The sequence below is a fragment of the Galleria mellonella genome, unplaced genomic scaffold (assembly GCF_026898425.1).
Source record: "Galleria mellonella isolate WM207_F2 unplaced genomic scaffold, CSIRO_AGI_GalMel_v1 utg132, whole genome shotgun sequence".
In the NCBI taxonomy this organism is placed as follows: domain Eukaryota; kingdom Metazoa; phylum Arthropoda; class Insecta; order Lepidoptera; family Pyralidae; genus Galleria; species Galleria mellonella.
The window spans coordinates 2,784,747-2,812,448 of NW_026441989.1; the positions used below are offsets into that span (position 1 = coordinate 2,784,747).

Consider the following 27,702-nt stretch of genomic DNA (forward strand, 5'->3'; position numbering starts at 1 on the left):
ATTATTTTAGTTTATGATGGCCAATAAAATAGTAATTTCAAGAAATTATTAAATAAATTTATCAAATTTACGTTAACAGATAAGTTTAGAGTAATGGTACTTCAAAATTGGCTCTAACGTAAAAGAAATAATTTTACATTCGGGTTAGACATGTATTATTATTAAACGACTCTCGAAACAAGCAGGTTCCCAATTTATCTATTATTTGAAGCTATGCAACTATTGCGTTTCTAATAAAATTGCAAACCGATTTCGATTAATATTTTCGCCATTGATGGTGATTATTCCCGTGTTGATCTCAACGTACTTATTGTTTAGAAATCATATATATAATTTATTTGTGCAACCAACAAAATTTATCTAAAATGCTATTTACATATCTTTAATTTGCTGCATATTATTAGCATGCTATATTTGTAAAGCAAAATTTTTTTATGGTTCGTTAATCGAATATGTAGAAAGATTATCTTGTATTGTTAGTAATAAAATTAATATATTTAGTAAAAAGAGAATGAATTTTATATCTCCCAAAATGTTCATCCGTTACCTACAGATAAATATGGTTTATGTTTAGAAAAAAAAGTTTCAAGACATTTAAGTCTCAAAAGATATAATTCTCAAATGGCGAAAGTCTTAAAAAATAACAGACTCATAATGTACATGTTTTACACTCTTTTTAGGGTAGTATAGATTTTTGTTAACTCGCATTAAAATTTGCTTAAATTCGGTTGGAAAAGTAAGTAAATAATATAAGCAGTTCAGTATTTTTTTTTATTTTCAAATTTTATGAACACTTATATTAATAATTCTAAACCATATAATTGTGAAAATTTGAATTGACGGATAGATGGATGTTTGTTACTTTGTTACGCACTACTACTAAATGGATTTGAATGAAATTTAGTACACGGTAGGTTATATCTTAATTTAGCATATAAGACACTTTATATATTGATTTACACGGGCAAAGCCGTGTTATACAGCTATAATAAATAATTATAATAAATGTGGTACATACTTTTATTATTTTATTTATTTATTACATAGTATGCTTATACATAACTCAGATACAACATAAACTACCGCTGGTTAATTTTACCGCGTACTTGAAGAGTTGTCGGTAGGTATCTATTGCCTAGATACACTTTTTACAGTCTTTTATTAATACACTTTAATAATTATGTACATTTTAAATCTTTTTATTATAACAAAATGCATTTATTTATTTATTAATGGAGTAAGTGGAATCCACTTGTTTCCATACGACCATTACTTCTCTTTTATTTTCGTCGACATAAAAAATCGTATGTTATGAGACATATAAGTTTCGAGACTTTGATTTTCCGAGACATTTACCTTTTGAGACTGACTTTTTGAAACTGATATTCTGAGATAGGAACGTTTTCAGTTTTATTATTTTTTAGCATAGTGTTATTTTGAAATTTGTGGGTATGGTTCGACCGTAAACCGTCAATGTTATATTAAATATACGGATCTATGGTTACAAGATATAATATAGGTTGTATTTAATAGGACTTAGAGCTATATGGATCGGATCGATTCGAAAACCAAAGATACCACCTTCAGTAAATTTTAGTAAAGAGAGTGTCGAAAGAGCTAGAACAAATGTTGTAAAAATAATTTAGATAACACATTTCCGTTCAGAATCCATAAGAAAAATCTTCTGAAGACTCTATAAAAATTGTCTAATTGTAGAGCCCCTGTATATTTTTGTTGTAACTTTATGAGTAAAGAAAGTTTTATCTATTTCCATAAACTTATGAATCATTTTTGATTTCGATTGGCCTCTTAAGATTTTCGTCATGAACTTATGTCAGTCATTCGTCATGGACTCTTGAAATATCCGTAATTATTTGGAACACTTGTAACAAATGCGTCTAATTTACTTTGTTAGTTTTCTGTACGTAATGTAGTGTACTTAAGAATAGTGGATTCCTCACCTCGGCACCTTCAAGGGCAGATCTTTGTTCTTGGTGCGGTATATTATCAAGTCATGTGGACACAGATGGCTCTCATCGGCTTGTGTCATCGGTATAAATGTACTCCAATATTACTTGCCATGATCAACAAAGCTGCTTGTTGCGATAAAAGAGTCAGACGAAGCATTCAACCAGACCACACCGGCGGCCTACCGCATACACATACCTACTCGGATTAATAATATTTAGTATCGTTATCGTTTTAATGAAGAGCATTCAATTTGCTGTAAAATATAAAGGTATCTTGATAATAAATGTAATATGGGACTTCTCTCTATTCTACTGTGAATTGTCATATTGTTAACATTGTGCTGAGTATCGCCATGCTTAATTGAGGGATCAAAAGGGGTCAACTGTGTACATTGACAGGCGCCTTAGGGCCAGCGTCATCTCCTGATTTTGTCTGGTCGCCTTATAAAATTGAAAATTAGCTATTGAATATATATTCAATTTAATTTTTTATGTAAAAATTTAATTGATAATACTACAATAAAATAACGAAAGAGACAGGCAGCAGGCAAGTTAAAAATCTGACAGATTTCACCATATTTGTTATCCGTCCGTTACACTCGACTGATTTTATTTTTATATTATATATTTTTCGAATTTGTGTGTAGTGTTTACCAGGTATGACTTAATATCTACCAACGTGGTAACAACAGATGTCTACTACCAATTACTGTAACGATGACTCGGTTTGAATTATGAAGATTTTTCCAGAATGGGACTAGAAGTAGTGCAATAACACACGACAATTATTGTTAAGCGACATCATTAGATTTTTTTTTTATGTATATATTAAGCAATTATCCTCATCAATTTGAACTGCGGATTGACTTTTGACACAACGAAAATTCGAAATCAGTATGCTGACTTTGTTTAATGGGAGTCGGTACTAATTTTGTCATGATTGAAGTAGTTAAAAAAAGTGTCTTCTATACGAGTATTCAATCAACAAATTATAGAAAACTTGCAACAGGTTCTGTATATATTTGTAAATTCACTGATAAAGGGGCTTTGAAAAATTACCATGAACCTTCGATTGGTTAGAACCTGGAGATTTCCGCCATTATAATTTGATTGACTAACCTGTAGATAATCTCATGGTCATCAAAAAACATCGATAACTCGTACAAAGTTATCACCACGAATTTGATACGGTTAGATTGACATACATTTTTGAAATATTAGCATAGCAATTGGCATGACATAACTGGCGCCAAATAATACAATAAATAGTCTCGTTGATAACATGAATAGATAAATTGTAGAAATTTTGAATAGGTACATATTCGTATTCATATTACGTAGGTATAGGCAAGACAAGCATTATCGCAATAGTAATCCTTATTTGAATGAATAATTCAGCATTGCTCGAATTTAGGGCTACTGGAGAAGTTACGTTGAATTATGATTGGAGTCAATGTCTTCAATTCTCCATTGTGATTGCGGGCTGATTGTTGTGATTACCTATTACTCATACGATGTCACAGCGCGGCACGACACGATGATGCCTTGTCGTCGGAACGGCCGGCTACTGTACGTACATGTATTTATTGAATACTGATAAGTTTACTCATGTAACCACTGGTTGATCATTATTCTTGCGATGTTTTATTTATGTACCTGCATCGATATTTATAACAAATACAGTCATACAATCGTTTAATTCACCTTCATTATTCTTCTATGAACGATAAGCTTTCATTAAATAGTTCATTTCTAGAACAATGAGTAGTTTTCGTTGTTTACTTTTCCATGTTAAATCGTTAGTTTCGAAGTCATCTAAGAGTATTTTTAGCCGTTTAACTATCTTTTTAGTTAATTTTAGTAAATTTGCTTTAGTAAATCTTTTTCCGAATAAGTTCTAATTGAATTATATTCGTTCATTGTGATAACGTCTCATTATTTTTATCTTATAATTTTGTTCTGTTTAATACTTTCTTTTAATTTTTTTTTTAGAGCAACGACCTAAGTTTAAATGTGGCGCATGAATAATCAAAATGGTCAATAATCCTTGCAATGTTGATTCTGGCTCCGCATTGGCTTACTATGCGGAATTGAGGATTGTTGGCATGATGGACAAATATTGACTAGCAGATTATTCTTATTAGTTTTTTAAACGACATCTGTAAGAAGTAATTTCTCAGTTTCTTCATTTTTTTATGATGTTATTACGTTACCAATTCAGAACTAATTTGTAACCTTTTATTTTTTGGTCGGTGACAGTTTCATTGGACAACTATGGTTCGGAAATTTAAAAACTTAACTCTCTAAATTTGGAAGGTATATATAAAGTGTTAGTCATGGGGTTAAAAGTTCCCATCGTTAGCAATACACCCCGTCAGCTCGACCTCCCCGCGGTTCTTCTTAGAGATCATTGTGGTTAATTATTACTGAATTCTCCATCATGGGCCAATTGACCTGATTTCTTTCTCATTATTTCCTTTTACACTGGTGTCCTACCATTGTATACCGTTAGTAGATAGACAGGTGCACCATTCCATCTTTATCCATTAAAAAATCTTCTAAATTTTTAAATGCATCTTAGAAGAATTAAAAAAATATTATCTTTTTCTATGCACTTCGGAGGACACGTAAAACCATTGTCCGGTAAGCCATGCTAGAAACCTTCATGTATAACGAAAGCGGCATAGAAAATCTTGATACCAGAGGGCAAAATCCTTACACGAGTATTATCAGTAGTACTTCCGTGTTAGTTTCATAATTTATTTTCTTGGCATAGTAAAAAACTGCTTGTTGCCAAGCAAAATCCTCTTACAAACCATGAATTCGTCGTTCATTGGTGTATGTGTATTTTGAATTAAATTAGATTTTTTGTTGACCAAAATGTTAAAATGTTCTTGTTTTTGTAAAAATCTCCTTAATAGTATAAAATGGTTTCAGATTTTCTAGAGATAGCGTAGACAAAAATGGAAGGGTTACCATTCCATGGCATAAAGGTGATGATGAAGTCTGGTCAGTTGTTGATAAAGTGAGCAGGATGCCAGCAGATTCTAACACCAGTCTTGGTAGCTAACCACTAGGCCATGCATGACATTCTTATGTTTCTGAACAATATTGTTATTATTTAGTGGGATTGCGTAAACTGTGTAAAATGAGTTAGATTGGAAATGGGTTTATTCGGTTATATAGCTTCGATGTCGGAACGCGTCGTCGGCGGCGCCTCGTGCCGTCGTGTAGTCGTGTTTACGTCTAATTTTGGCGCGAGCGCCGCGACGCCGCCGCCCCCGCAGTTCCCGCTCGCTGCCCATTGAACATGGTACGCGCGGGATTATTTCAGCATGGAGAAGGCAGCGCTGCGACGACGTCGTCCAACGTCGCTGCATCTTCTTGCTGAAGCCTACCAAATATAGGCCTTTTGAATAAGTCGCAAGCGTATCTATCATTGGAGTCGTTACCGCTAGCGACACCGTGATGTAGAACGAGCGATGTAGCGATGCCCCATGTCTCATTCCTTCTTGTAGACTGCCTTGCGCTAATGATTCCATCAACGGATTTGTTTGCCATTTGTCTAGGAGGCGGATGTCGCTTAGAACAGATGCCATAATACAATTATAGACAATTTAAAGATAATTTTTACAAGTAATATCAGTAAAATGAAACATGATTTACATAAAATATTGTTTAAAAATTATTTTGTTATACATACATACGATGTCTACTGAACATGATGAAATCAATAATTTTAGAAATTATCTCTGTGTTTAGTGCGTCAATTAAAAACTAATAGATAGATTGCAATGAAATTTTTAGAGTACGGTATGGTATGGGTAAATATTAACCTATCTATAGAAATTTTATATTTACCCCTCAGAGGGGTTCTTGAATACTATGGTATTAGGTCTTCATACGATATAATCTGTAAGTGTTTATCGAATTTTGATGCTGACTGCATGTAATTAAATGCTAATAATATTTTGTCTCTAAAAATAAAAGGCAAGTAAAATCCTTATTTTGAATTTAATTGAGTCTGCTTATAACGCGGTCGCCGCCGTCGAGTTGTCCATTTTTCACCTTCTGGCGCATAGCATAGTTAACGAGCGGGCCTGTGATGTACCCGCGGTCGATCGTGGCGTGGAGCCTGCGCCGGCGCTGCGTCCAGGCTTCTCAGAATTGCTCCGAGCCCCGCCCGCTCCCTTGCCTTGCCCCCTCTTAGTAATAGCCTCTTGCCAGGATAACACTTGCTTTTGGGATGAGCTCCGCATATGGGAATTGTGTCGATAACGATAAATTATTTTTATCGATAAATTATATTATAGATGCTTATTTGTCAATAAAATTCAAATAGCTGATCGGATTTGAATGAAACTTAGACATGAGGGTCGTCATGAGCGTAACAGTGTATGTCCATGATGTTGTTCTTTTCTATATTGTATATTATTAAGAGTTACGTAACACAAGAGTATATTTAAATTTAATTAACGCGCATAAAGACACGTTTTGCAGCTAATTAAATTGCTATTATAGTCTGTTAATAGGTTGACTTTTGTGATTGTTCCCTTATTAGTAGTCATTATCAAAATTGTAAGTGTACAGGCAATTAAATATTCATTTCACTTAAGGGGGGAGACTCATGTAAATGCCTCGAAATCGGTCATTTTTTAATATTTTTTTTTACAGTGAAAAAATAATTTAATTGTTTAGAACTTTTAACACAACTTTATTAAACATTTTAAGACTACAAAAAAAGAATTTTTTTTTTTTTAATTCAAAATGGCGGCTCAGCATGATGTCTTGTAGGCTGCCTCTGACGCGAGGTCCGAAACTGCTTCATTTGTCACTCATCAACCATTGATCTGAAACACAAAAAAAAAAAAATTATTTTTTTTCAGGACATATAAACGGAAAGGATAAACCTATAAAATTAAAAAGAAAAGGATAAAATCCAATATAAAATCAGCCTTAAAAAAAAGTTACGATTTTGGGCTATTTTTTTGACCCTTTTGACCCCAAAAAAAATAAGTAATCAATCAGAAATACCTGAAGTTTTAGGTTTATCCTTCCGATAGTAATGTAGAGAAAAGCCTCACCAAATTTCAAACAAATCGGTCAATAATTTTTTGAGCTACAACACGAACAGTTTTTCAAAAAGTAGTTTCGAGATAATCGCGTTTAAAGTTTCAGTACAGGAAAATGAGTAGTTTTACTGAATTATTAATTACTTACCGACTAATTTGCAATTCCAGGTCCATATAACAGTCCTTCTTCCTCCTCAAAAAGTTGATTTTCATCTATTTGATGTTGTCTGCGAGCTGAACGAGCATCTTTGGTCTCTGAAAGGCTTTTACGATTCTGTCGGGTTATTCGCTCCTCGTCTGTACTATCCGCAAATATCTTAGCATAAGTGCCAATATTCAGATTCAAAAGGTTCATTATTCTTAATACGGAAGTATAACCTTCATTAAATATCCCTGCAGCAATGTAAGCTGAAATTTCGACTACTTTTAGTCCGGAATGCAGGTGTTTTGGGGATAATCGCCAAACTGTAGCGTTAAAACTTTCGTTCGCGTTCTGCGTATGACCACCAAGGCATCGCTCAAGTAAATCATCTTTGGACAAATCTTGATATATTGGTAAAAGATGCTGTTTTAAATCTTCACCAAAGATTTTGAGCAATAGCCTTCTGCCATTTGCACCAGCTATCAACGCCTACAGGGCAGTTATCATGTTGGGGATTTTCTGGAAAAAATTTCTAGTGACATAAATCAATTTAACCATAATATTTGGTATATTGTGGAACTTTTTGGGGATGAAAAACGTATACATATTTAGAATTTAAATTTGTTGTTTCAGCTCATGGTTAATGAGAAAAACGCAATCTGAGAAGGAAGTTTACTTTTATAATAAGTGATAAAAAATTATGCATATGGCATATTCTCCCTGGTATTTAAATTTAGTATAGAAATTTTATGAAAAATGTGTACTATAAAATCATCTGTTATATCGATAAATTGTGTGGTCGTATAGGCGCCTCCCTGTGTACACTGCCAGTTCGTGTTCATTTCTTTTTATTTTATTTCTGTACACCTGAGTTGTTGGTAACAAAGGGATTGATTTTTTCTCTCGTCTCCGCCTGCCCCGGCCTTTGAGCAACTCGCCGCGTTTCTCGGAACCCACACTGATCATTCAGTAATCTCCGATAGTCTGCCGATAGTGCGTAGACTCGCCGCTGCGACGGCCCAGCCTTATAAAAAACATTTTTGATCAATGACTACGTTTAAACAATATTTTATACATTTATAATCTAAAGAAGGCGGATAGTTTAACTAAAATTAGTAATTATACTGACTGATACGCTGACAAATATCACGAATTGATACAAAAGATTACAGCAACGATCTAAATCAAAACCAATGCCGGCGTATAATAATTTATTATGTCTATGTATGTGTAATAACTTCTACTAACTGAAACAATTGACACAGGAATTTGGAGCTTGCAGAAATAATTTTCCAACGTAATGTGTGTGCAACTAATAGCTATCGTCAATCACAAGTATCAGATATCATAGTATTACATTATAAAAATTAAGCCTATATATTTTTTGTACATTTTGCATATAAGATATATATGAAAACAACCTTGCATAAATAGTTTCGTTGTGATTTATTTGATCTTTTGATTTGAGAGAAGCAAAGTTCATGGTAATTCGAACTGCGAGGATTGTCATAAAGAGTGGTTATGCACTTCGACCTTCAGTTATTAAACAATTGGGGGAACGCAATTTTAAATTGTGCTTAATACACAGCTGACACTTATTTTTGGTAGCCTAAGCTGAAAGCTTAGCTCTAGTCCTAATAACAAGGAATCAGCCCTTCCTTATGTATGACGATAACAAAGACATATTTGAAATCTCCTATCTTTTGAACGGAATATCTGCAGATCTACTACCTATATTCTCTAAACATGATATCTAAGTTTTTAGAAAGGTGCAACAGAAACTAGTCATTCAAGTTTGATTAAACCGAATTACCTTGCGAAACAACCTTTGTTCCTTCAACTAGCCGGTTTCAATTTCAACATATTCCATTGATATTTATAGCTATTGCAAATGTTGGATTTTATATGAAAAAAAAATATGAATAATAAAACACTGTTTTAAGTTAAGAATTATCTGCTAAGTCATATTGAATTCTGATACTTAAAAAATAAAGTAGCGTGAAGGGGTTCAAAGACCGCTATGTCATTTAGTAGCCAGGTAAGCATGTTACATGCATCGAGGCCACCGCCATGTGTATGATTTGCTTGCGTATGGGGAAATTTATTGAATAGTAGTTTAATTATACAGAATGATTATATTAAAATTTTCATTTATGAATCAATAGCAAACAAAATATTAATTATAAACTATATGTATAGATAAGACATTTTACGAAAGTTGTAATTGAACGTTATCATTCGATCATTCAAATTATCATTGAATGTAAGGCTTTGCCAGATTATTCCGGTGATAGTAAAACTGTACCGAAACAAATTTAGTACTAGCTAAGACAACGATGGTTGAGGGAAATCGAGGGGAGAAGAGAAGGGGATACGAGACTATCCGTGGGAGCAAACGGGACGCGCATAAAAACACCGGTCCAAAGTCCGCGGCTGCTGTAGAAGAATGGCTGCGCCTGCGCCACATTGCTTTCCGGAGTCTTGACATCAGAAAATTGAACTCAGAAGCTACGAAATAGCGATTCGATTTAATACGCTTGAACTGTGTGGAAAAGCAAAAACTTTGTATAAATTGATGTAAACTACTATATTTTATTCATATCAAGGAATTATAATTTCTGCAATGATAATTATTAGTGCAAATACATTTTACGACAAGTATATCAAAAGAAGTTTTGGGCAGTATAGGAGTAGTTTAGCAGGCTACAGAGCGTGTATTATTAGCGAAACCTATTTAACTTGTCATTTGAGAGGGAAATTAACAAAATGTTAAAAATTATGATAAAAAGGTTTAGCATTTAAAGCGATTTGCCTTTAAATTGTTTTTATAATAATTAAGAAAATGTTTTTTTGCTGAAATCACTTAGATGATAGAGGAGCATATAGCCTGCTTAACATCTAATACGGGGCACTCACAACACCAGGCAGACGTGTCACCTGTACAGTGTCGACGTGATGTATTTTCTCATTTTACATGATAATATTCGTTATACAATTTATAATCTTTCAAGGTTAATCACATGTAATTATAATACGAGTATATTAGCATCATAATTGGATTGAAAGGGTGTCCAGTGTTAACTGTTTAGTTCCTGGCAACTTCCAGTTCCGGTGCAGCAACAGTGAAGCCGCGACCATTAGAACTTCCTGTGTGACTTCACAGTGAATGGGCGTTCTATCCGTGACCTGGCTAGCGGCTGCTATGCCATATGAATGGGTTGCGCGTAATGCACAATGAATTATACGTGCCAGACTAGCTTCCGTTGGCGCCGGACACATGCTCCGTGTTCAGCCTTTTTCGCTGATTAACGTCTAATTTTAGGGCACAGCTCTCCACCACATGACTCCTAGTGACTCAGTCCGGTTTAATAACTGCACAATACCGTTCGAGACTTATTAGTAGCTGTTCATGGTTTAGGAACGTTTTGAATTTAGCTCAGTGGGTGTAATTTTACGACTGCTGTTCTTATGCTTATTAGGTTTTGATTTTGCTTTCACTGTGTTAAGAACCACAAGAAATAATGATTTAAAACTATAGTTTACTTGTCGTTGCAATTAAATTTTGATAGTTGAACTTGTGATGTAGTGTTTTACTATCTTGAAAAAGCGTTTATATGCAGCTTTGATTACCTTGTGAAGAGAATTTTTTAACGTACCGTACTAGTTATGGATAAAGAATGAAACAGCCTCGTTAAGTACACGAATATAATATAAGAATAATGTCTGTTGTATTCCAAAGGTTTTCAGTATTTTATCTATCAGTGAAAATCTTAAAAGAATTACTATTTGTGAATTATAAATGTAGTTTTACGAGACTTTTTTTGTTACTATTACCTACTTATATAAATTTCATATTGCACATGTTTTGATTTTTGTAGTGCAGTGTTTATCGTTACTACCATAGGTACTATGTTCTATCTACATTATTAAATTATATTTATGATTTTCTTTGTCTAATAAGTTGCAAAACAGCAACAAATTGTGTGTTTTTCGTCAATGTCAGGACAAAAGATTGAATTGCTTTTTGTGGGGCTTTATATTATATATTTCCTGTCAGTGTATGAGTGTAAGCAATACATTATTATATTATGTAGTTCGTAAGTATATGAACTAAGAACAAACGAATCTTTATTCTTATTTAATTTCTTATTACTGTATCTGTAATTTTGCTTTGATTACTTTTTTAACATGGAAGTATTGCGTATTTTAATGAGTGAAATGCTTTTTTTTTGTTGGAAGTTCCGGTTATATTTGATACGAAGTTAGCTTCGAAAAAACCCTGATACAGGTTATTAAAAGTTTTAAAATATTTTATTACTTTGTTATAAATAATTCATTTTGTACAGTTTCCAAATTAATCGTGTTTATAGGATCGTATCAGAATTAATTATTTACTACCGATAATATTTTTTCATATTAATGTCAATCACGTAAGGACTTAAGCCTGAAGATACATTATCATTTCGTATATAATTACTACGTCAACTGGTTTTGTTTTTGCGTTTTGTATATATATATATATATATATATATTTAAATTTTAACGTAGGCGATTAGACGATGAATAATAATTACTTTATTGATATATTTTATACTTAATGTTAGAGGTCATATTACTTTGAAACCGGTCGAAAGAACAGAATCTTAGAATCTTCGTTCTTGGAATCATTTGGTAGTCTTAAAGGAGACGGAGAGATAAGGCCGCGCTGTGGCATCGACCCGGATGCTGGATCTCAATAGCCGCTCCTGACTCAACGACTCAATAGCCAGGTCACGACGAAGCCATCCTTATTTTACATAGTAATACTTTCATTCTTAAAATGATTATTTACGATAATTGTATTGTTCTACAATCACACTAGTAATCAAACCAATAGCAATATTCAAATCTATCGTAATCAATAATCCTACACAAACCTACTGACATTTTTATTTATGGGTCATTTCATCATCGTTTGCTTGTAAGTTAGATTAATGATTTATAGAATAAAATTGTGAGAACTGGATGAAGTTTTTGTTCCGGCTTCGATACCGCAGTCGCAAGACAGGAACAAATGCAAGATAACGCATTCGACTAGTATTATCTCGTTACTTTCTAAAGTTAGATGAAAAACACGTTGTTAACCTCCGGCAGCGAGAGGCAGTCCACTGAGCCACAAGGCCGACTGGTTGCGGCGCGACGCACGCCCCGGCGGCAACGTTGCTGGCCCGTTTATCGATATCTCCGCCTGCACTGCCTGCTTGCCTTGCGTGTGGATGCGTGTGGGCTGACTGTAGTGTAGGGATGAAGAGTGTGTATATGCGTACACACTACGCAGCGATCGCATAGTTCGTTGAAACTAAATTTGCATACGGTTTTGTACAGTCCGATTTATGAGTATTCAACACTAGTCTCGTCTATTTGTTTGTTTGATGTATTTATAAAATTCTTAAATGATACAATGTTTATTGAGGTTCTTATGTTTATTATGTCAGAGTCTATAGCTAAATGTTGTGCATTACGGTACACCGTCAATTACATTTTCTGTTATTCCTATCTATGGTAGACTGGTAGATAACGCCATATGGTGTTAAGTCCGCTATTTACACTTTCTAGGTATATTAAAGTTTAATAAATAAATAAATGTTGCCTAAATAATAAAATTATTTTGATAAATATTGAAATTTTGAAAATTCTTATCAATTGTTAAGAGTGGAACGGACAAATTTGAAATTCTCTTGTAAGTACCAATTTAAATATACAGGCTGAAATTGCTAGTATTTTTGTTTATTATTAGGAAGTATTCTGCAAGTAAAATTGAAAATTTTCATCAAACAAACATGGTCTCAAAAATGGTAAAAAAAGTTTAAGCCGCCCGTACTAGAACATCCCAGATATTATAGAGTAAGAAGACTCAAATATTTTCAGTTTTGAATATTTCATTTACGAGATTTTTTCCTGCTATTAATATATATATATATATATATATATATATATATATATATATATATATATATATATATATATATATATATATATATATATATATATATATATATATATGTACAATTTGATATATTAGATATCAGTGTCAGGTTTAATCGTGATGGCAAATAAAAAATGAAATGATGAGGACACCCAATAGCGGCGCCAACCATGTTTTTGATGTGGGTAGGAGTGCGTAAATCAATCAGTTCTTTGTCGCAAGCGCCGGCGCCGTCTCCACCATCGTAGCGCCGTACGGTGTCTAATTTTGCCGTATTTATATTTTGTAGTATGAATATAAAACTAAAGAAAATGTAAAATAAAAATTGTTGGAAAAAAAGTTCGACAAACATATGATACGAGCTGGAACAGTAAATCCCAATAATAAAATCATCGACCGGAAGTCGATGCGTCACTGATACGTTTTCGTCCACTTCTGTTTGTGTGAGTACATCGTGCTATGAATGTGTGGGACGACTATAATAGACTACACAATATTTTGGTTTTCGATTGTCAAGCGCATCGAATGCACTACGAACGAACTCATTGAAACTAGGAAGCCCAAGAAGGGCTCTAGAGCTGGACTTGGACTTGAATTTGCTCTCTCGGGGCATTTAGTATAGTTTTGTTAATTTGCGTGATGTAGTGATTACATGTTGCTCTAACGCTTGTATAGTGTTTCTGATTGTTAGTGTGTGCGTTTATTTACGTACGCGAGCGCCGACTCGTCCGAGATTCAAATTTAGAACGCCGTCTCCGCCATGTTGTTCTCGGTGAAAAACCTACTATCCATCGCGTGGAAACCGTGGATGTGTCACAAAGATATGGTTAGCGAACTAATTAGCTCTATAGTATGTTTACACTCATTGCTATAAGTATACTTTTGGTACTGGTCAATGCAATTATCTATTCGTATAAGATACTGTAACACATCAATATGCTAATTTATAATTGATTCGCACGTGTGTGTGTAATCTATTTATTATACAGAATTTATTTTTAAAATCGTGATTTAAACAATAAGGTAATACTCGTATTTTTTTTAATATTGAATGTTCAATATTTATTTGATATTAGGTAGGCATAATAATTAGAAACTTCATGTTTTTTTTTTTAAAAAGAATTTTACAATATAACTACAACTTGGTATTGGTAGACAAATGAATTATATTGAGTATGTCAGTGTAGGTAAATGTACTGAGATGAATGAATGAGTCATGTCCAGAATTGGTTCTTATCCGGCGGATTGTAACGAAGTAATCGGTTGAGATCCTGCCTGTGCCTGAACATCAAACGGTACAGTATCATCTGTACTTATGTTTTGTTACATATTGATGTGTACTTATTTTATTAAATTCACTATATTTGTCGGTTGTAAAAGTTTATATAATATTTTTTTTTTTTTACTACGATACATATATTTAATTGCTATGAAAAGTCTTGTTTGTTAGAAGAGAACTCTTTTAAAGTTAAGCTGGCCTTTGTACATTTGATTACTTCTGTCATATTTTTATTTATTTTTTTATACCACTGTAGTGGCTAACAAGGCTACTGCCCACCTGATGGTAAGCAATTATCGTAGCCTATAAACGCTTGCAATACCAGGTGGTATTACGCGCGCGTTGCCGACCCTGAAGAAACCTCTTTACCCTCCTTTTGAAAAACCCTATGCTGTAGTCTCTTGGAGAAACCTCGGCAAGGAGCTCGTTCCATAACCTGAGTGTTTGTGGAAGAAAACATCTCTGAAACCGCGACCATTTATGCTGTAGGGTATGAGGTATTTTATATATAATAAGTGTATATAATAAAGTAATAAATAAATAAAAATCACAGAAACGGAAAGTAAAAATACCTACTTAGTATCGCTTTGTTGATGATAGATCACTAGTTAAACTATGCCTAATTATTATTACCATGACCGAGTGGTTTCTACATAAAATTAAGTACCTTGTAAAACACCAAAAACAATGTTTATGAACGTAAAATACAGTTTACGGAAATATTAGTATTTGGTAGTGAAAAGTTGAGTCTGATAATTTCAGAAAGAGTGATATTTTAAATTGGAAGATAAACCACACTCGTGCCCAACAATCGTCACGGATAGAGCTATTATTTCTCACCTACCTATCGCCAAGCAGCTTATTAACATGCAGGATTCTGGTTTGAGATTTGGCAGCAAAATTACTGGGTACTATAACTCAAGATTTTTATGAGGCACAAGATTTAGCTACGCGGTGGGTGGGTTATATGTTTTAGATGTTCATGATTTGGGGTGGCCACTTACGATCAGTATGCTTGATTGTTATCTTCTATCAATAACAGTTCAAATCTAACGTAGTTAATTTTAAACTTTCGCATTGTTTACACATATTTTAAATATACAATCGGGACTTAACGCGATGTAAAAGTTTTTACAGGTAAATAGTACCTACATACCTGCTTCTTTATTGTCGACGTTATACATTTTTTCCAGCCGTAAGATATTATTCCTATTGTTTCAAAAGAGCAATTACGTGTTTTAAGTTTTTACTTGGTTTTAGAATGTAATATAAAATGAAAAAATATAGAGATCACTTTACAAAACTTCATTTCAGATTATAAACGTTGTGATCTAAATTGCGGCGACGAAATACCCTTCAACAGTACATTGATTTAGGAGATCTCCTAAATCATATCACTGATTTGTGGTTTATTTCATAGTGATTAACAGTCTCTTTGATGTATCCTACTAATATTATAAAAGTGAAAGTTTGTAAAGATGTTTAAATATTTGCCTGTTTAGATGTCTGGTACTCAATCACGCTCTAACAGTTGAGTGGATTTAAAAGATAGTACATAGGTGGGTCATATTCTGGATTTAGCACTAAGAAAGCCGCAGATAGTTTCTAGTATTTAATATTTAAATCGAATAGTGATATTCCTGACACGTAAGACGTTACGTACCTCTGTAATTACACTGATCACAGAACAGAAAAATGGTTCTAGAAAAGCTTGTTGCTAGTAAATTTGAAATCCGTTATCGAAATCATTATATCCTCTATAAACTACGTAGTAATGTAAACGCACACGGCACGATTAACTCGGTTAGGTAACCAATCTGAGAGTAAATAAAGCTTTAATTCGTGGTTACTTGGCTGTTGTTCATTGTGTTGTCTGTAGTGTATAAATGCTGTTAGTGTAAAGCGGGAAAATTACGTAGCAGACGAGGATGTGCGTCCGACATAAGAATGACGCGCGTCCGGTGGTAACCAACGCCATCTTAGGAGCGTATACCCACCAGCTTGTGCAGATTGTACACGATTTAACTAGCTAATCGATTTGTTTATCTGGATTTCGTGCAACCGACTTATACAAAGATTTTGAGATCGAAATGACCCAGTTTGTGGTGTGGTATAGGTACAAATTAATTAAAAGTAGGTTTAAAGTATTTCAATTTAGCCAATATTTCGTTGTATTAATATTTATATGGGTAACGGGTATTTTGAACTAAGTCTAAATAATCGTGTTCTCACTCTTTAACGTTGTGAATTTAATCGGCCTTCACTTATCTTACTAATGTCGGTTCGTTAGATAGGTAACGTATTGGCAGCTGAATGAGATTTGAAAGTTGCTACTCAAACATCATAGTTATTTTAATGTTTATGTTACGTCGACGCTCACGGTGCCAACTTTATTTTCCGTTTAATTGAAACACGAGGCGTTTCACTGAATTCGTCATATTGTGCATACGATTCAGTTTACGATTTGTACTTTGTTGCGTCCACGGTTTATGTGGTCTTGAGTGCTCATGAGTGGCATTCGTGATATGATAAACAATTTTTCTTACCATTTACGGATTAAATTCCTTCTTTTGTTTATGGGTTAAGACCTTAGTTCAAATTTGGTTTGTCATTATTTAGTCAATAAACTTCAAGAAGGATAGGGTTCCTATTTTGACTGTTACTTTTTGTAACTATTATGTTACCTTTAATACAATTATATTTTACAATCGACATGGTTAATTGCCTTGTTTAATTGAACTATACTAATTTTGATTTACCGATTTAAATTCTTTTATGTGGATCAAATTTTTAATTTTTAGAGTTGTATGACTTCAAATGATTAGAAAATAGTTTTACCGCCAGAAAATAACGATAAACATTATCTTCAGATACTTTTTAAACATTGTATTGTAACATTTAAATAATGAAATTCAGAACGAGCTTGCTCCTTGCCTTGCTGTTGACTGAGTAGAGTAGTATGGGGCTTGATGTTGCGCGTTCTATAGATAGCAAGCAAGTGTAAGTTGTGCAAGAGTGGAAGGCCTTCACGAGAGAGAAATGATATGCGGTTTCTTAATAATTCTATTTGTCATCTGGTGATTGTTCACTGAGACCCATTTTAATTTCGCGAGACTTACCAGTGTCATGTTATATGCCTGTATACTCAGTTGTTTGGAGTTCTGTTATTAAAACAAATTAGGTACTGTTACGCTTACAGACGCATGAAACACTACGTCATCACTGATTATAACTTCATATCAGATACGCTTTGGTCTTAAATAATATCATCACCCAATAAATGAAATAGATTATAAAAGTTAAAATTAAGCAGAATTTAAATGATTGAGTTGTATTAAATATAGTTTTAAATAAAATTAATTATAAAAATTAAATAATACATGTTCTCTATTTTTTTTTTCTTTATTTTACGGAGTATAAAGCAAGTCTGGACCTTCTGTACAGTCGAGGTGTAATTTTCTTTTTATACGAATAGTTCTTTTTTTAGTAAATAAAATATTCTGCTTCAATTTTAATTACCATATACGTACGACATATTACAGTAGCACTATATAAAAAAATTACAATTTTAAAATAGATATAGGAATTTATCTATCTACATCTAAAGTAAAAATCAAACCAAAGATCGAATTATTCTTGATATTGGCATAGAAAATAAAAATACGTAGTGTTTATTATGTATTATTCCTCTATTGGAAAGGCGTGGTGACTCATTAGCAACTGTTTATCTCGTCTTTGCCAATTTTGATGTCATTGTCCCTAATAATAATGCTGTCAATTCATATGCATGTGTATCTATCTTATATTCTATTTTCCCGAGGTGTTTTCCTCCAATCCTGAGTCATGAAATCATCACATTGAGTCAGTCAAATTTGTTTTATGTACTTTTAGAAAATAAGTTATGACTAGAAAAAGTGTACAAGTATGTCGTCGCCGACGACATACTAGATAGAAAACTAAATACTTCAGTTTCTGTAGGTTTTTTTTGTTACGACATAGTCACGATTTAATAATTTCTCCGTTTACTTCGCATATTTATTTATTTTCTAGCTTTTTCCCACTACATCGTACGCGTAGATTTCAGAAGCAGGAACACTAACGAAATGAACCACTTCTGGATAACGTATCAAGATGAAACATACGCCACATTTTAAGTTAGGTATCCAGAAACATAATTGTGAACACTGCATCCAATTTGTTGCAGTACTTTTTGCGTAACCCTAGATCAAACATACAGGCAGTCAGATAGACAACATTTCTAAAAAAATTGTATTGGCTTCTATTGCTTTTATTTAAAACACCTCATAATTATTTTGTCTACCTATGTTTTTAGTATATTAGTATGGTCACTGTGGTTATTTATAAAAATAACTAGATAAATTTACATATGCTTTTGTGGACTAATTCAGGCTGAGGAATGGACTTGATCATCTGATTGCGAATTAATCAGCGCCATGCCACAAGTCAAGCTTGACTCCCGAGATAGGCATTTTAATAATTAAAATATTGCTTAAGTTTTTCTTGTCGGCAAACATTTGCAGGATGGGTGTACAACTTTCATTCATTTATTACGCGTTGAAGTTAAAAAGATGATTAATTCCCCATAATAATATAAATAATATTATAACTAGAACCTTTGTGTAAACAAATATTATAAAGAGGAATGATTTGATTTTTTGTTTGTAACGGATAAACTCAAAAAAATTATTAAGCGATTTTGAAAATTATTCATCTATAGAAAATTAACATTGTCAGCGAATAACATGGACTGTATTTTATTTAAAAAAAAAATCAAATCTAGGAGTGTTACTTTTGAGATAAGGCGTTATTATATTCATAGTACGTATTCTCAAAGAGCTGCGTTCTTACCTATATAGAAGGTTATAGAACTTTGTTTGTGCTGATAGGGACATAAAATAATTTATTTGCGTAACCGTAGGTAGTAATTATAAATTTGATATTGTATTTTATTATCTAGGTTGAATAATTGCTTACTTTGGAGTAGCATGTTGAAGATCGTGTTGACTGTTGGCCGGCGTGTGTTATGCAACCTGAGCTATCCTCGCCTCGGTGCAGGCTGCACTGTAATTACATACCTCCCTCTCCCCTTCACCCGTTTTCGTGTCCACCTGAAGTGGTGTCATGTATTAGTTTACGTAATAATTCACATTGTTATGATCTTTACAAAAACAAGTAAGTTATCGGAATAAAAACATTTATAAGCATTCTGGTAATGCACCGTCAGTCATTTTTATGGTAGTTTTCCTTACTTTGTAATCACAAGTACCTATATTTTTCCACCTCGATGTTCACTTATAAAACTTATTGAATAACATAAGGACAATTTTTATGATTATGATAACGTCATATGGTATATCGTTTTCCTAATTATGTTTATTTATATGTATAAATAATAGGGACTTGATTGAGACCCGGGTAAATTTTAACATTCGTGTGCATTGCACATTTTTTGCAATCTAAGAAGTTGTAAGATTTACATAAAACTACCCGCTTCGTACGGATGTATTAATGAAGAATTCGAGACCAAATATTCCCCTTTTTAACCCAATCTTTTCGATTTCGCGCTGGATTTTCCAAACATTTTCTTTTATACAAACCTTGTTTTGACAATTACAAACACAAAAAAGTGTTCTGAAGTGATGCGCTTATATACATTGAGCAAATGATTTTTTTACATAGAAAGCAAGTGGAAGTTTTTCATTTGTTTATGGCATAAATTCAGCCGTTAATTATTTAATAGGGAGTGGTTCTGTGATTCTTTGCTGACTCTTCTGACTCCTTACTTTGAGATCCTCGCTACATTTTGTCGTGGTTCGTCTTACACTTTGTTTACCTCTATAGGTTTATATATATATATATATATATATATATATATATATATATATATATATATATATATATATAATACTTAAACAAAACATCTTTATCCTTACTACTATTAAAAACGTGTAAATGAGTTTGTTTATTAGGTAACTCTTGGTGGCGTCAAGAGGTATCTAGATTATTACAAAATTTGGGATTGAGTAGGGCGTAGTCTACTTCATCCCGTTCAATGGATATATCCCGGTCACGCGGACAAAGTCCCGGGTAAACCCAAGTACTTAATGTTAATTAAGTAACGAACATATACGTATGTTTAAATTGTAAACGTATGCTTAAATTGTCAAGTTCGCGCTTACGCTTAATATGTGGTATAAAAAGGATAAACTGATGGTAGTATAATCGCAAACGTGGCCCGCTGGGCTTGTGCAGGTGTGTTCTTGCCACAGGTGGTTGTTGTCGAGCAGCAGCTGATAGCGTCCAAGTTCATTACCGCACCGTGCAAATTGATTCGGCTTGGTGACGCCCCACCTACTTTCCAATACAGCACTTTCTTATCTCGCCGTAAGTGACTCGATGATTTTGCACGGTCACTTGTGTATTTTGGACTTGCGAGTTAATATATTGCGAATTACAACTTACAAATCTATTGGCACAATTGATGTTGTGATGCGCTGATGAAAATCAGTGATACAGGGTAATAGAATTTATTGTAAACAAACGAATAATTGAGTCGACCATAAGATAATCTGTATTTGTCTAGTTGACATTTTTCGATTTGTTACTGATTTAATTTTGAGAGTGTTTCTGTAATTTTGATAATTTCAACTAAACTAACTTATCTTTTTATTAAGTTATTGATTTTAACAGAGAGCAATTAAGATCCTCTAATCTACATTCTACAAAGATGATTTCATAACTAACTTGACCAACCAATCATGACCAACATGATTGGAGTAAAGTTAGTAATTAGTGTAGTATTAATTTAGGAGTGAACTTCATGAATTGAAGTAAGGATCATCAAAATGTGCTCACATTTGTTAAAAACATCGCGTAGTGTTATAAAAAAACATAGTCTATGTATAGTAGAGAACCTTTTGAAGTCTATAGGAAAATGTGTCAATCAAGATACGTTTGTACAGACCTATAATATAACGTTAATATATTATAATTATAGAATAATTATATTTGTTTTCGTCATTCATTACATTTTTATCATATCTGTTAACTTTCTTATCAAGTATGAGGACACATCCTACGACTAAGTATATGCATACATAATATTATCAACATATTATCATTATTTAATCTATGCATAAATTGATAACAGGACTTTCCTCTAATATTCCATATAGTAGTTATCATAAATATAAGTACGTATATAATTTCGTGTTACTGAGTGTCTGTCTATCATTTTACAATCATGAATTTTATTTTTGATACTATATAGTTTGCTGTGTATGTCACATACATCACATACTTTAATAGATCGTAATTACACTTGAAATCTTTATCTGGATCCCTGGGGGGTCCACGGAATTGCTACCGTTATCTGAAGTTCAGATTGATAAGTCAAACTGTCGTTTAACTGATGGACTTTAATTACTTGATTGTAAGAGCGTTTCAGGCGTTTTATGCATTTATTTTTATAATATAATCGGAACATCTTTCAGTCTCAATTCGAATATATATTTTTTTATTTGGCTTTAAACAACTTAGAATGGCAAACAAGCTGACAGCCTACCTGATGGAAAGCGTCTCCTATAGACATAAACAGTACCATGGACATAATAGAGTATACTGTCCCGCCTATGATATTCCCCATGCGTTGCCATTCCTGAGAACTCAGGTGTTTTTGCTTTGTTCCCTGTAAATTCACTGCCATATCCCACCCTTCAAACCAAAACACAACCATGCAAATAACTGTTTCACCGTAGAAACACGAATGGGACAGAGGTGGCTAAGCGAACGACTTTTGTACAGTTTCCCTGTGGTGAGGAAGTTTTGTAGAAGTATATTTTTTGAGTTTTCATATATTATCTCATAAAAGGGTTTGTCGTAGATTTATCATTACACACTTTAGTTAGAAAAACTTTAGTAGATCATAATATGTAAATCTTTGCATCGCTAGCCATTTCATACTTTAGTACCATTTGTTTATTGTATCCTCTTCTTTCTTTAAATATTTAAAATTGCGAAAAAATACTTATCGATAGATACTACGAGTATGATAAGAAATAATTTCAATTAGCTGATATGCACCAATTGTATAGTTGACCTTTATTATCATCGTCCTATATTAAAAAAGTCTATTTCATAATCTATTATGATAAATCACGACTGCCCCAGAAAATAAGTGTATTAATCGTATTAATCAGGGTTCATATATCGTTTATATACGAGTATTTGTTTCTATTTTATTTGTAAAATAAACTTCAGTGAATTTATAGAATTTGAATAATTTGAGTAATCGTTGGCTTTGATTGATTGATTCTTGATTGAAGAAGAAGAAGAAGAAAAATATTTTATTCAGTGTACTTATATTTAATCTTTTATGCATAATCTATATAAAACAAATATGCATATTATTGAAGAAAAATCTTAAATTTTCTTCAATAATATGCATATATTTTTTATACCACGAAGGTGACTAACAAGCATACAGTCCGTCTTATAGTAAACAGTTACTCTAGCCTATGGACACCTACAACACTAGGGTTGTTACGTGCGCGTTATAAAATTTATATATATTATATAAATGTACGTCAGAGATACTTTGTGTACTTATCTAATAGAGGAGTCTATAATGTACGTTATAGTTGTATGACTTATTTGACCGATGCATTAAATTCGGACTAGCTGTAATACATATTATATTTTAGAAAAAATCTACAATTCGTAAATAAACGCCTCTGCAATGTAATGGTTAACAACAACGTATTAAATATTTTTGTTTTTTTTTTTATTCCAGTCATGTAACAAAGACGACGACCTGGGACGACCCCAGGAAGACCTTGGCTGCGCAGACAGTGACGAGTGGCGTTCAGCACCAGAGTGCCGAGACGCTACTTTCACAGACTCCTACGGCACAAACGATAGCAACAGCACCAGGTAATACTAATAAATGTGAACATTTGTAAAGATTTTTGGATGTTTAAAGCGTAACTTTATCGATTGAACGGATTTTAATAAAATTATGTACAGGGACAGGTTATGTCCTAACTTAACACATAGGATTATATTCTGATGTTCACAGTCAAAGTCGCGACGAAACGGCCAGTATTTTATATTTATTTGATTTGGTGATAGATTGTAAATGATCATTTTCTATGTAGTATTGTAAATTATAATAGAATTTACAATAGTATCTTCAAAGTGCTTTAAAAAGTATCAGAATGCATTTTAGATTTAGTTTTTAGATTATATGAGTAAACATTCTTAAATGATAAGTCATCGTGTCAAACGTTCGCACGAAAAGGTTTCTAACAAATATATTTTATGTGGACTCTTCACTTCCATTCCGTTTCACATGATCTAATTGGCCACAGAGGCGCGTTTAAAATTATCATGGAACTGAAATAAAAACAAGTAAATAACCCGAATTCTAAAACTGATTTTATGACGGGAATTAACGCGTTGTTTCCGTCGGTCGATGCGAGACGAGCGTTGAAAGGTGTTCGGAAAATACATTGGTGTCGCGGCGGCGGCAGCGGCGCCGAGCTCTGGGGCACGTATGGATGGACCCAGCGCCTGTAGTTTCAGCTTTCAGCGCGCTTGCCCACTCGCGACTTGCGACATATCCGCGTTACACCAAACAACCAAACAAACATTTCCCGCTAACTTTGTCGTATTTAGATAAACAAACATTTATTTTCTCTTCGTTTGTGTGTTTAGACATGTAAAATATTTCATGTTATACTTTTGTTTTATGTGAATAAACTCGAAATTGTTATTGTGATTTCAATCAAGTGTTCTACTTATGAAACTGAACATATTTCCCAAAGATACTTAGGTCTAAAAAGCATAAAAAATTTTAAACCACAATTTTAGACATTAACACGGCGCGTCCAACTGTCAAATTAGTATGTAAGGTGCAACATCTGTTGTAATTTTTTTTTTTTATTTGGGTAAAATGTTTTTAAACACTCCATTAAAAGCTATTGATTTCCATTCTACCCTGCATAATAGGCTATACTTATCATATTCTTTGAATGAAACAAATGGACAATAAAACTGATATATGTTGGCGTCGTCTAAAGCGTTAATATTACGTGTCTGCGCACCTATTTATTAATCCTTTTTCCGATAGTTTACATTAATACGTGCCGTAGTCACGTTCCTATGGCATCAGGCGACGCCATCTCACAGAACAAGTGTCAGTGTTCTGTTACTTATCTTTTCAACAGACACAAACAATCTAAGTAGATCAGGTGACAAAGCAAATAAATTCTATTTCCCCAACACATTCTTCTTAAATTTGATGCGATAACATACCATTCTACATAGTTTTCTTATTATGTAGGAAAGTAACTAATACGATGATAATAAATGTAATTCCTTTATCATCAATTTGTATTAAGGATATTATTATTATTACTTTTAAAGGTTTCACTTACATAATTCATAAAATTATACTATTACGTAAACTATAGCTTATCATCGTGATTTTACTGCTAAACATCTATATACACATATTTACTTTCATATTATGTTATGGTTAGTATTGAGATAATATGGCTTCAAATTGAGCAGAGTTTAACTAAGTGTACCCACCTTAAAAAATCGACAGATTCCACGTTTCTTGACATAAGCGCGTAATATTCTTTAATTATAAAATATTATAATTATTGTTTTAATAAATATTTATAAGCTTAATACAAGGTTAGTCATAATATACATAGCCGAATATTGATGAAAGCTTTCGGTTTAAATTAGTAATGTACTACAGGCGAATGATAGGTGAAGATCAGGTCGGGTCAGTTGGCCCATCGTGATGAATTCACGAATTAACACGGTATATTGATAGCTCAATACTCCCCGTTATTAAAAACTTTTCCCTCCCCAGTTTGAAAATATATAGAGAATTAAACAGCGTCTTTAGAAAATAATACGGAATAAAGATTGAACGTAAGTACATATATTAATTGCACATGAAATAACTATAAAATTCGGTCCAGAATTGACGAAGTTATCTCGTAACATATACAAACATCCTTTTTAAACTTTACTTGAAAAGCATAAATGAACTTTTATTGCTCTTTCCTCGCTAGGATATTTATTCTGTTATAAGAACTTAAGGGACGATATGGCCAGAATGGGAGTGAATGCGGAAATGACTGGGAATAGAAAAGAATGGAAGAGGAAAACATATTACGCCGCCCCCAAATAATAATTGGGATAAGGGTAGGAAGATGATGATGATGATGATAAGAACGTATGCATAAGTTCTGGATTAGGCCATAATAATTATCTTGTAACATTATGATTAAATAGTGCGATAAAGTGTAAGGCTTGGTAGACACAATGTTAGGTAATTCGGTGGGTGCTTAGTCGTCGAGCCGCGACAGTGTTGAGTAATCATGACTGTAAATAATGTCTAATTATACATAAACACATTAGATAGGTACACAAACAACTACCAGAGTGCATGTTTAGGAAAATGCAACGATGTTAATAACTAGGCTATCTTGGAATAAAATCTTATATGGAATAAATGCCAGTTTAATAGGTATCTGTGCAATAATCAATACTTGACGTGTACCTATATGACAATGAAAAATATGACTCATACGACATATGACATTAACTGATATCGCAGTAAGAGTATATACACGTAGTTCGATACTACTATAATAGATTAATTACTTATAAGCAGGAATAAATAAGTAAACGCACGTAATTTATAGCATCGTCGTGAACATGAATGATATAGTTTGGATATAGCACGTACACATGAACATTATGTGTACGAGGGGAGGGTTAAGAGGCCGCGGAGCGACATCGACGCTCTGATTCATTTTGGTGCGTGCGCCAAAGCGGAGATGCGCGGGCGCGCGTCTGGCGCCGCTGTTTTCTTGGAACGAGCTCTCGATGACCTTCCCAATGTCCACCTGATTACCAATCACGTGCGCGATTCACATTAACATAAACTATCCCCATTGGCTTTGCAAGCTTGCAACTAGTCGCTGTTGAAATGATCATACAATGCATACATTGATTTATTATGTATCACTGGGCGATATTATGCTATAAATAAACAAAATACTAACCGAACGCCTCTGATTGGTTTCAGCAGCGAAGAGTACAAGTAGTAACACGGCGACAGATCCACTAGGACCATTACCGGAAGGGTGGGAACAGGCATCGACTCCAGAGGGAGAGACTTATTTCATCAACCATGCCTCTCGTACGACATCCTGGTTTGATCCTAGAATACGTAAGTATAATATTTTCTGACTCTAAATATAACCTAAGAGTTGTGTGTGACGTGTGTATGCAGTGTAATTTAAGGTACGTTTGTTTTTCAGCACAACACTTGCAGCGTACTCCAGCGGCGAATGCGGGCGCGGCGGGTGGAGGCTGGGCCAATGCTTCAATACAGGCTTCTCAACAAAAATTACGTTTGCAGTCGCTACAGCTTGAACGAGAGCGTCTCAAGCAGCGCCAGCAGGAGATCAGGCTCCAGGTACAAAATACGAGATCAGCCTGCATAAAATAATCCATAGACGACGATATATATATATATATATATATATATATATATATATATATATATATATATTTAGTGTATGTATATATTATATAATTTGATATTTAGTGTATTATTTAAAAGTATATAATGTTATTTGTGAGTTATAAATTTTCCTGTACAATAATACCATCTGGGTTTTTATATGAATATTGTTTTTATACAGTATGCTAATTAACGAAATCCATTAATTAAAAATAGTGATAGTATTCAAATATATTATAAAGGTCTCAGAATATTTTTCCATAGAAAAAAATTATATTACCGAAATGTAAAAAACAAATTAGTTAAAATTTTTTAAAAAAAGAACGTTTCAAACTGTGTCTATATCACTACATAATAATAGGTATGTACACACTTTGTACTGTATATTGTGTGTCGTATAAATTCAATGGAAAGAGAAGAAATCATGCACCATTTTCAACAAAATAAATATTGGTTTCATTCAATCTATATTGACTGAACCTAAATCAGGAATTTTTGAACATCTATATAACTTACTTATTAATTTCTCTCTTTCCGTGAATAGTCAAAGCAGATAAAATCTTATCTAAGAAAAAATGAAAAAACAATTGTCCCAAATTGTCAAACCTTATCATTTTATCTTATAATAAAAAAAAAATGTTTATTAGGTAGGCTTTCATTAGGTCGTAGGTACAATTTTCTTAGAAGCCAACTTTATCTA

The 27,702-nt window shown here is 33.2% G+C and overlaps 1 protein-coding gene across 3 annotated transcripts in view; it reads left to right on the plus strand.

The window, feature by feature from the left end:
- The window catches only part of LOC113518510 (transcriptional coactivator yorkie), a 45,542-nt gene that overhangs the window by 13,010 nt on the left and 4,830 nt on the right, over positions 1–27,702 (plus strand). The window contains exons 2-4 of one of the 3 annotated variants that reach the window (XM_026903477.3): positions 23,241–23,380; positions 26,562–26,705; positions 26,797–26,954. In XM_026903477.3, the coding sequence (XP_026759278.1) occupies positions 23,241–23,380; positions 26,562–26,705; positions 26,797–26,954 (442 nt within the window). The remainder of the gene's footprint in view (positions 1–23,240; positions 23,381–26,561; positions 26,706–26,796; positions 26,955–27,702) is intronic. The other 2 variants (XM_026903479.3, XM_026903480.3) reach the window with 2 other exon arrangements.